Source organism: Drosophila tropicalis, unplaced genomic scaffold, assembly GCF_018151085.1.
Source record: "Drosophila tropicalis isolate 14030-0801.00 unplaced genomic scaffold, ASM1815108v1 contig_1187, whole genome shotgun sequence".
NCBI lineage: Eukaryota > Metazoa > Arthropoda > Insecta > Diptera > Drosophilidae > Drosophila > Drosophila tropicalis.
Genome location: NW_027172559.1, coordinates 2,097,497 through 2,108,624, shown reverse-complemented (window position 1 = coordinate 2,108,624; position 11,128 = coordinate 2,097,497). Strand labels below are relative to the sequence as shown.

The following is an 11,128-nucleotide window of genomic DNA, read 5'->3' as shown; positions in this document are numbered from 1 at the left end:
CTTCCTGCTTTTGCCTTCTGGCTTTTCTTTTATTCTCATATTTTCTTGGTGTTGTTTTGCATTTTAAATCTGCTCGCAGATTTCGTATGTTAATCAGTTCTATGATTTATATATACATACTTACCATAAATAAGTATGTATGTATATCCTGCTACCACTGAGTCACGTACCAAATAAATGACGTATACGCAATGTGGTGCACAATATATATTTCTATCTCCCCCTCACATCAATGCCACAAGGAATACGATGCTTTTGCTGTGGATAATGATGATGCCAACGATGATGATGATGATGATACTTGATGCAGTTGGTTATTTTCGTTGAGGCATAGCAAAAACTTGTGATTGCTTCCTTTTGGTTCTTTAGATGGCTCATTGACCTGTGAGGTAAAAAGGAAAGGAAAATTCCTGCTTAGACGGCTTTTCATCTCAGTTTTGTATGTAGTTTTGTTCAGATACTCGACCTACCTGAAGGTACTTCAATTTGATGCCATTGTTGTTGCCTGCACTCAAGTGCAATAAGACTGCTCGTAATGGAACAAAAAATTACCTACTTTGGCTTGGTAAATTGATTTCACAAGTTTTTGCCTTTAATACCATAAATGGATGTTCTTTAAAAGGGAAAAACTTTTTTGCGAAACTCATAAAACATTCTGTAACTTTTTTTTTACTGTCTTTGGAAACATAAGTTAAAGTGTGTAATAAAAAAAAATTGAATTTAATCACGTCTATATGTCCTCAAACGACTCAAAGAAATTTGCCTGTGATTTAGAGTGCATTAATCTTCCTGGTATTCATTTCACCATTCCATTCATGGGCAAGTAAATTTTAGTACTTTTTATTATAAATCCTGAGTGAATCATGAACGTTTTATGCGTTGAGTTCAATTACTTATCTCTGATTGACTCATCCTTCATCCTTCCTTCAAAGAAAAAATGCAATTGAATTGGTAATTCATTCATTTGAAAAACTCTTGAAATTTATCATTTTACTTTTTAGTTGGAAATTATCCCCAAAAAGCTTTATGGCTATTTAGAAGCATGATAATACATATATAGAAATTGAATATGCATTTGTTTCCCAAGCTCAGCTTTAACCCAGTCGTCAAATCACTGATAATTCTGTGAAAGATTAGAAAACGAATTAAACAAGAATTAGCTGATAAGACTTTGCTAGTATTGAACCCTTTATACATTCTCACAAAAACCTAAACGTCAGTTTATATACTGGCCAATCAAACTTTTGCTGTTATCGCGGTTTGCTTTTTTGCAAGCAATTTTCTTAAATCTAAATTCAGTCTGAATCTTAAATAGCAGGATCAAGCACACATAAGTCTTAAGAATTTAAAATTTATACAGTCTGTTATTGATATACTGTAAAATAGCAAAAAGTGAAAAACCTTAGAAAAAAAAAACTCTAGTTGAATCTCTACCTAGCCACTTTGTGAATAGTTTCAAGTCAAAGCCCTGCTATTCCAATTACTTCTTTGTGCTCACTATCGACCAGTCGGTTTCATTTCAGTGTTAAAGGCCAACAAAATTCTTCCTTCTATTGATAACTGTTTGGCAAATAAGACAGTTCTTAATGAAACGAGCATTAACAAAGTGTTGATTCTTTCATTGAATATAAAAAGAAAGGTGAAACTCATAAACATCGAATAGTTTTGACAAAGGAAGAAAGTTTTATTTAAATTTGATACGATCTTAGATATTTCTTACTATTTAAATCCGGTTTAAAATTTAAGGTGTATTTTATTGTTCTCTTTCTTGTCTCACTCCTTCAACTTGTTATTTTTCTTACTTTTTATTTTGAAATTCATTTCTCCATTGATTGATTTGCCCAGAAGCTGTTGCTATTGCTGCTGCTGCTGCAGTTCTATGGAAAAGCGATAAAGTTTTATGTTTATGGCTGCCAATGGCTCCGAGCCGTTTTGGTCTGAGTCTCTGGTCCGGGCTCCTGCTCAGGTTTTAGTTGCCTGGCAGGTTTTGCAGCTGTCCTTGTTGAGCAAGTTAATTGGCAACTGGCAGGGTTTGCATATAACTCTCAGACGGTGTTTGTCGGTGTGTGTGTGTGTGTGTGTGTACCTCAATGCGTATACGTAATAAAACTCAATTAAACTAGAGTAAACACGAACAGGAGCTGCCGTTTATCCACTGTTACACACCCTTCTCACTCCCCCTCTCTTTCTTTTTTGCATCTCTTTGGTGAATTGGGTTTTCTTTTTTGCCGCAGCAGCTTGTTTTATTGAGCACTGGCAAATTGTCTTGCATACTTTTGTGCGCCGACCGTTAAAAACCGAAAGAAGAAAAACTTTTTCAATTAGCGTGCCAAGCGAAAATTTCATCTAATTAAAGGCCATGGCCAAAACTTTGACCCACAAAAATGTTCACCAAAAATTTATGGTCTAGCCAGGCCAAGCAGAAAACCTCTTTACGATGGCCAAGATAAAACCGTAGCTAGTCAAAAAAGTAAAGTAAAAGTAACAACTGTAAAAAATAACAAAAAAAACACAAAAATAAATGTGTCAAGTTGTAAAAATCGGGAACATAATTTATGGCTGTAAATCTAATGGCATGCAATATACATTTATTTCCACCAACCATTCCTTTGCTGTATTTTCGCTGACCTTTAGCTTGAGCGAAAAATGTCTACCGGAAACGGAAACGTGCGTAAACAGCTTTAATTATGTCCTGTCGTCCAAAATGTGCTGTGAATGTGTATGTGTGTCTGTATTTCGCATGCCATGAGTATTGAAGGAATTATGACATCAACTCGTACTGGTCACTCTGACCACGACGACGTCATCGTCTTTGTTCCCGGTTCGTCTGCCATATCCAAATGTGACCTTGTCACGCAGCAGTCACAGTCACAAATATTGCCTAGGCTCTGATTTCATTTTTTCAGTTTTGAAGCTTCACTCATTTACATTACAACACAAGCATCAACAGGCGGCAATTTTATGGCAACCAACATTGAAATGAAGCCAAGAAACCTAAGCCATGAAATGGTATAAGAAGGGTAATTGAAATTCTAATGTGTTCCGTTTTACCCATTCGCCTAGAACTCACAAATCAGCAATGGAAGCCCTTTTGCAAATTGATATGTTTTAGTGTGAAGAGCTATAAAAGTAATAAAGGCAACGACATTATTAAATGTCATTCTAGCTACCTAAATTAAAAGCCTTTGAGCATCTTTTATATTTACCTTTTCATCTGTTATACAAATTTAAATATCTTTAGACAAAACGAAAGTCCTTCGACGTTCTTAATATACTAAAATCAATAAGACAATTCAGATGACTTTGTCAAGTCATATCTTTTTAAGTCTTTAAACTTTAAGACTGTCCTTAAAGAGACGCATATAATGAATCAGCCATTGCGTGCCTACTCTTTGGGGTTTTGTATGGGTTTGTATAGCAAACGTTTCCAAAGGCACACTTTTAATCTAATTATTTAATTTTACGTTTATGATAAATAGCAATAAATTATCTTTGATTGATTAACCTTTAAAATCATAGTTATGAAGATAGATTTCTTTATGGTTGAGTCTCATTTCATTTTGTGTCACATATTTAAAGATTGAGAATATAACTTCTAGTGTCTGTTACAATGGCGTGCCAAGAATTTAGGCTAAGTATATTTATTCTTAAGCATGAAACTCTAGAACCTAGACGTCTCTCTATGTGCCAAACTTAATATTTTGTCAGATACCTTAGCGTGTTGGCTTGATTACACTTCACATATTGTTTACCTCAATCTTTGTCTATGCTTTACTTTGACTTAACCATTTGCATGCATTCTTCCCATTTGAAAAGGACCACCTCCATAAATTGCCTCCATAAACTTCAACTGTATCAACTTTCTTAGCTTCCTTGATCAGGTAATTCTTTTTGAATTTAAAATGCATTCAAGTAAACAATTTAACATTAATTTTTGTTCATTTTGTTTAAGGCAAAAAACTTCTGTCTACAACTTCTCAACTTTTTTTGGGAAATTTTTGAGAAACTGTTTGCTGAAACCGTTTTTGGAAAAGGATTATAAATGTAAAATATTGCCAACTCTGATTAGAATAGCCAGAAAAATAAGTTGGCACAGCTAGGGGTCCACCCACCCGTCCTGCTCTGCCCCCCTTGGTGTCTCTCACATAAACAAGCGACCGCATTAGCCTAACACTTTCTTTCTTTCGTTCGTTTGGATTCAGTTTTGTTTCGGGGCCAGGGCCGCGACCTATACCAATCACTGGCTGCATTGTTTATGATAAATTGAAATGCTTGCCAGTTGCATTTCACGCGGACAAGGGATAAGAGGATAAAGCAAGAGGAGTGGAACGAAACGAGAAATGAGCCCGGCCACCACCTACTCAGAATTTTGTAAGGCCAAAGACAAGTATCAAAAACAAAATGCAGCAAAAAACAAAAATGTATTTAGTATGCGGATGAATTTTTCGCTCTTGGGCGCCCACTAATTGCTGCCCTTTGTTGTTGCTATTCCGCTCTATCTTCGGGCCACGTTTATTTTCTTGTTTTTTTTTTTTGGTTCCCAGTTTTCTGCCTGCTCTTCGCATGATATTCCCTAGGCACTCATATTTCAACAGCATCCCTTTGCTCTTGGGTTTTTCGTTTTACCAGATCCCCTTGACTCTGTTTTTTTTTTTTGTGTGTGTTTTTGTGGCTTGTTCTCGTGGTGTCTCTTCATTTTGCGTTTATTTTATGAATACATAATTTCATTTTAGTTTCACTTTCAGTGTTAAGCTTATCTCCTACCCTCTAGTTTGCGCTAAAGTGAGCACACTTCAACCTTTTTCATACATTTCTTTCTCATTTTCGGTGCTGCATTTTGCAATTTGAATAATTTTGTAAAGGTTTTTTTTTTGTGTGTGTCTTGTGTTTCGTTTTTTTGTAGTTTTTTTTCTGTCGACGGGGGTAACCGAAGACGTTATTACTGTCAGAGTCAGGAGCCAAAAGCCACTCGAGTAACGCACCCACGCAGGACGAAGGACGCACCCACATGCCGTCAGACAAGTCGTCGTCGTCGTAGTCGTCGTTTGTATCCTGGGAACGATGACGCAGTCGTTTCTGGCTCGGCCCTAGACTAGCGTTTGTTCATTTTTCTTTGCTGCTTGCCAATTTCAGTTTACATTTGGTCAACGGCATAGACGGAACATTTGCGCAAATTGTCGAAAAGGAAATCCAAAAATACAAAAATCTCGCGAGTTAAGTGAAATATAACGAAGCAAAATAAAATGCATCAAATTTCAATTAAATCTACAGCAATTATTTTATGCTTAATCAGCTGCTGCATTTCCAAAGGTGTGTGTGTGCGTGTGTGTGTTTTTAGATCAAAATCTTTAATTTATATGATATTCTCATACAGGCTCAGCTATCAAGTGTTACGTTTGCGATTCCACGGATAATCCAAGTTGTGCGGATCTTGGCTCAAATTCAAGTATTGTGGCAGAAGTAAGTTAATCAACTTATTCATCAAAACCAAAATTCCAACCAAAGTGATTGATGATTTCTTCACTCTTGACTCAGTTACATTTAACCCATACTTAGCACATAAATTCTCCATTCCCCTTTTCAACGTGAAAATAGTGCAAATTTTTGAAGTCAACCTTTCTTGCTTTCACGAAACGGAAGCGGAAACCTGCAAACGTCCTCGCTTTTGTCGTATTTTTAAGTGAATTTACTGGCCCCAGACAACAAAATAAAGCCAGTGCAGAAAAAAAAGGTGAAAGGAAACGATACGAGACCCAAAAACTTAACCCGGCCACGTGCCAAACAGTTGAAATTCTTTTGTGAAACTCGAAAGAACGTAAATTCTAAACAAATACCTGTAAGAGCAGTAGCTTTGACAGCTTTCTCGTGTTGAAAAACATTAATTTAAAATTTAAACGAAAATTGTAGCTTCCGTTTGAACAGTCCGATTTCAGGAAGTCAGTTTCTTTTATTTCGCAGTTCTGATTATTATTTACATACATTTCAAATTAGGCAGATGTCTAAACAATTGTAGCATAGTTTAAGGCATAAACATTTTATTGAACAACAAAAACATATTTCAATTTTCTCGCAGATAAACAAAAATACTCAATAGATAAATATGAGCTGACGCGTAAACATTGAAACAAAGTAAAACACATGTAAAATTCCATATATTTACAAATAGGCATAAACATAGATAATAAAATATTAAAAGACTGAGCTGAATCAACAGAATATAGTGTAAATTTATAGATAAGTATCAACTAAAAACTTATTAAACTTAAAACAAAAACCTCTTGGACAAAGTCAAATTTTTTCTTTTATACTTTTGAAATGTAAGTAAATTTAAGTAATATTCCTGCAAATCTATAACTAAATTTACAAGGTCACTTTGGAGAGTGACTGCTGAAACTTTCAATGGATTTTTCTCTAAACCATATTGATTCCCGATTACTTTCATTTGTTTTAAATATTTTTCACAAAATTAACCGATTTTGTTGCTTCTTTAATGATCACTTGAGATTAGTCCCAGAAACCAATATTCAAATTTAAGTCATTTTGACAAAAATCAACATATTTAATCCGCTATGACCCAAACTGGATATAAGTATCTACATAGGCTATAGGGCATGCTTGGGGTGTTTTTTTTAAAGGAGTCTTAAGGATCTCATAATTTCCCTTAGAATTCTTCTTTTTTATTGGTAAAAGGAAAATATAAATGTGTATTTAAATAGAAACTTGCAATAATCAGTATTAAAAAGTTATGTTTAACAAAATTTTTGCAATAACTTTTTGGACTTTCGAATCTGTTTATGAATATTCCTTTAATAATGTGTTAGTCATTAGCAGTTTTTGTTTAAATTTTAATAAATTTTCATCAGTTTTTTTATAGTTTATAGAACAAACAGATTGCCAATAAAATAAAGAAGACAAAAAGACAACTAAAATTATCTTTTTATTGTAAATAATTGAAATTGAAATTGTTAAAATGGTTCACTAATTTATGGGTTCTCCTTAATTGACGTTTAGGAATGTATGTTACAATATATGCACACTTTTATTTTTGAAATAGTCCGAGTTTTTTAGTTAGTAAACTAAATAAATGAATGAATTAGTGATCCGTTAAACTACATGATTTCTAAACGTTTTTAAGTTTTAAATAAAGTATATTGAATCAAAAAGGTCGCAATAACAACAACTAAAGTATATTTACTTCAACCTTTGCTGAAATATAAATCTCCCAATATATATTTCCCAATCTAATTATTGCATTAAACATTAATCCAATGTAACAATTTTAAAAATACTTAATACTTACACTTTTGTGTAGAAAACTTGTAAAAAGTTTCTATAGCTCCTCAAATTTGCACTTTGTTTAATTAGATGGCAGTGTAAAACGGGTTAAACGACTTATAATAACCAATAATTTAAGCAAAGTACAAAATCTTGCGATTGTTCATTTGATTAACAAATTAGTGACTTCTAGGAATAATACTTTTTATTAAAAGGGTGTGATTAATGTAGCCAACTTTGTTTAAACAATAAAATTGTTTGTAATTCCCACCATAAAATTTCAAATAGAAGACATCACTTCAACAAAATGACTTCAAGATAAAGGCAGCGAAAAGTAGGAAATGACATTTCCGTGGCGCTACTCTCGTTTCCTTTTCAAAGTTCTGATTGCACTTTTAATACTATCTATCAGATATATGGTAGATGATGATTGTATGTCTCTTCTGATAAGATAAATTGACATGGTTAACACGAAATGCAGCGACAATTAAAACTCATCGATAAGACAAGAATTGTCAAATAGATTTTTGTCGGTCGCCTCAACAATGATCAATTGTTAGCGAGCGTTAAACAATTATATGACATTATTAGGTATTAAGTGAAGATTAACTTGTCTATTGTATCGTTCGATATAGGAATGCACTTTGGACAAAATGAGATCGCTGAACACATGGCTCCTAGACCTAAATAAGTTTTCATATTTCGATAATGGAGCCGGTAAAAATCCATTAATGAATTGCCAAAAGGTGGTGGCCAGAGAGCGTAAGTGGTGGATTATGATATATACATATAATAAATTCTGACTTACAATGCATATTTCTTATCAGCTGTTTACAATCGATTCGTTACGGCTCGTTTTTGTCAACTGGACACTGGTGACTCGGATGCATGTGCAATCTTAAGAAGTAAAATGGGTATAAGCCAGGGAAATCAACAAGGACAGGGACGAGGCAAACGGGACCAGCAGCAGGGACGCAAGGGTCAACAGGGTGGCTATGACAGTGGCAGTTATGGAGGTCAGGACGACAATGATGATTCAGCGCCCAAGGATGAGTTTTTCTGTGACATATGTAAAACGGATCGTTGCAATGGTGCCGCAGCCATTACGTTGAATCTCTACACTGGCTCTATCATGATGATGGCGATGATGGCTATGGGGATTCTCCAGCTGGGTTGTTGAAATAGTGACAGTTGGCGACTGAGTTGGTTGCATTTAGATTGAGTTAACTGTTCTCATTTACTTTGTAAATATTTGCAGAAGCAATGTCGTTGAAATGTACAAACGACCCCACCCCTCCTTCCACAGTATGAAAAACTTAACTAAGAACCACACGACACACCCAGAGAACCCAAACCTTAGACATGTAAGCACACACACCCACACACACATACCAGTATTCCCACACACACACACACAAAGTTGCAATCTTCTTTACTTTCTGCAGAAAACACGCTTTGAATCTAAACAAATATAACAGCCAGCAACTGCAGCAGCATTTCAATTCAATATCAAAATGTTATCTATATACTTGCATACATATGATATACATAAACGAAATTCTAGATAACTAAATTCGGCATTTCGAATATATTTCATACCCAGTTTAGTGGAAAGTCTTCAAGAAATGCTCCGGCATTTCGAAAATCTTTTAATTTTTTGAACAATTCTTTGATAGTCAACAACGGAACATCTTAAGTCATCATGACACCTTCTTGAATTGAATAAATGAAAAGTTTCTAATCTCCAATTTTCAATAAATTCCGAACGAGAACGAGTAAAGAACTTAGTCGATTGGCATCTTCTGTTTTAGTTAACAATTTCATTGAACATTTTTTACTTTCCTCTGTTGGGGTATGGAAAAGATATGATTTTCTTGGTTGATTTTGTTAAAATAGCATAGCAATGCGTTATTAATTGTTAGGCGCAACTAGTTTTAATATGTATTAAACTCACCAAATGCCTTTAATTTTCCTTTTATATAAAATTGACAACAACAAAAACAAAAAAAAAAAAAAAAAGTAAAGAATGAAAACTGGATAATATTAACAAATTTAGGTAGCAAAAATCTGATTAGGCTTATATAAAAAGTTAACTTTTCAGTTGATTATTTGTATGTTTTTCAGTTGTACAACATATGCAACATTAATAAAAATTAAAAAAACAATCAATACTCATAAAAATTAAATGTATTAGAATACCTCTAAAACGAGTGTGAAAATCAGCAATAAATGTTAATTAAATGTGCAATTAGAAGTTGAGCCAGAAGAACAAATTTACAAAAATCAAAATGAAAAAAAAAAAACAACAACAAAAACGCATAAGCAATAAAAGCAAGTAAACAAGAGCTTAAAAAATGCCACGCCTACACCATAGTAATACACACAAGCATACAAACACACATCTACACACACACACACACCTAAATAGAGAGATACAATGTTAGTGCACTTTGACAACAAAATACAAATAAATAATAACTGATATTTAATTTTAAAATGAATGTTGTAATGATAATCAGAATTGATGTTGGCAAATAAAGCGCATACTGTATGACAGTATAACAGTTTGTTCTATGTAAGTGTGTGTATAACAATAAAATTTGGTAAGCAACCTAAGGACCTTGAGTAACTAATTGATATAAAAAGCCATTTGAAAATAACAAATTAATATATTGGCATAGCTCTGTCGACAATTTCATTGAAACCGGTTTGTAGTATTTCCACTGTGACTAGTTCAAAGACTAAATAATAAAATAAAATGCAACTATTTGAGGTCTGTTTGTCTGCTAGTTATCAGTTGTGTTTATCTCAGATCAATATTTGCTTTCTACTACGTAGTTGTAAGGCCGTTATGGACATTTTATTGGTGATGATTGAGAACAATGTGGACCTCTTAAACTTATTATAAATTAATATCTCATTACACAGATATGAAATACTGAGTACAATGTACTTATCGATGTAAAACATCATAATGGATTTTTTACTAGAAAGCTATTCCTCGTGAAAAGTATCTAAATGATTATGCGCCAACTTCTAAACAAATTTAGAGAAGGATTAAAATTAGAAACTTTAATTTCCATTACATATCAACTAACATTTAAAAAGAAAAATATAAAAATGGCATCATATATTGGGTGACAAAAAAGTGGATAATCTAGCCAGGCAGTCTAGCTCCTCAGATCCCCCAGCAAGATTATCTACGTCTAAATTGAATAAATACAAGCAATGGCAATCGTTATTCTAACAGGACCTCGAGACCCATTAGCAAGAAGAAGAATACAGGTCACTGGCCAATTGCGCACAACACCAGAAGGTAGAACTCACCTTAAACAGTTTTTGTGGGCCAGAAATAGTCCAAACTTACTTTGTGAGTGTCCCATAATCAAGGTGGCCAGACACTGGAATTTAGGCGCATTTAAATTCACTCTACTGGAGGATATCATCAAAATACCATTGGATGGATTTCTGAAACTGCTAAACCTTAGTGGGTGGATTTAGCAATAATGAACGCGGTAAATCTTGTGGATAGCTATAATTGCAATGCTTTAGCTCTGGACCAGGTCTCAACTCTTATCTATCAACGATTCAACACGATTCCTAAAGAGTGAGTAATCTGAATTTAAAAACGAAAGGTCATCAGCATCATTTGAAAATGCTAAAAGGCATAAGTTTCAGACCATTTTAAGTTTTTGTTGATCTAAAATTTCCTTTTTTAGTCGACGAAGCCGGCGGCTATTTTTCGTCCTGAATAAAGTGATTTCGAGATAAGTGAATTTCGACGTTTAGGCATAGGTTCAGCTCCAGGCAACGACAACGAACATAGAAAAATACTTTTAACCATGTGTATATG

At 34.0% G+C, this 11,128-nt stretch overlaps 1 protein-coding gene across 2 annotated transcripts; it reads left to right on the top strand.

Moving 5' to 3' along the window:
• The first annotated feature begins 1,436 nt into the window (after positions 1 to 1,436).
• On the top strand, positions 1,437 to 9,837 carry witty (without maturity). Of its 2 annotated transcripts, XM_068288697.1 has the most exons (5): positions 1,437 to 1,639; positions 4,904 to 5,310; positions 5,375 to 5,460; positions 7,911 to 8,037; positions 8,103 to 9,837. In XM_068288697.1, the coding sequence occupies exons 2-5, from the start codon at positions 5,244 to 5,246 to the stop codon at positions 8,453 to 8,455; spliced, it is 633 nt and encodes a 210-aa protein (XP_068144798.1). In that variant the 5' UTR covers positions 1,437 to 1,639; positions 4,904 to 5,243; the 3' UTR covers positions 8,456 to 9,837. The 2 variants fall into 2 exon arrangements, with proteins under 2 accessions (XP_068144798.1, XP_068144790.1); XM_068288689.1 differs by lacking the exon at positions 1,437 to 1,639 and having other exon boundaries at positions 4,864 to 5,310.
• The last annotated feature ends 1,291 nt before the right edge of the window (positions 9,838 to 11,128 follow it).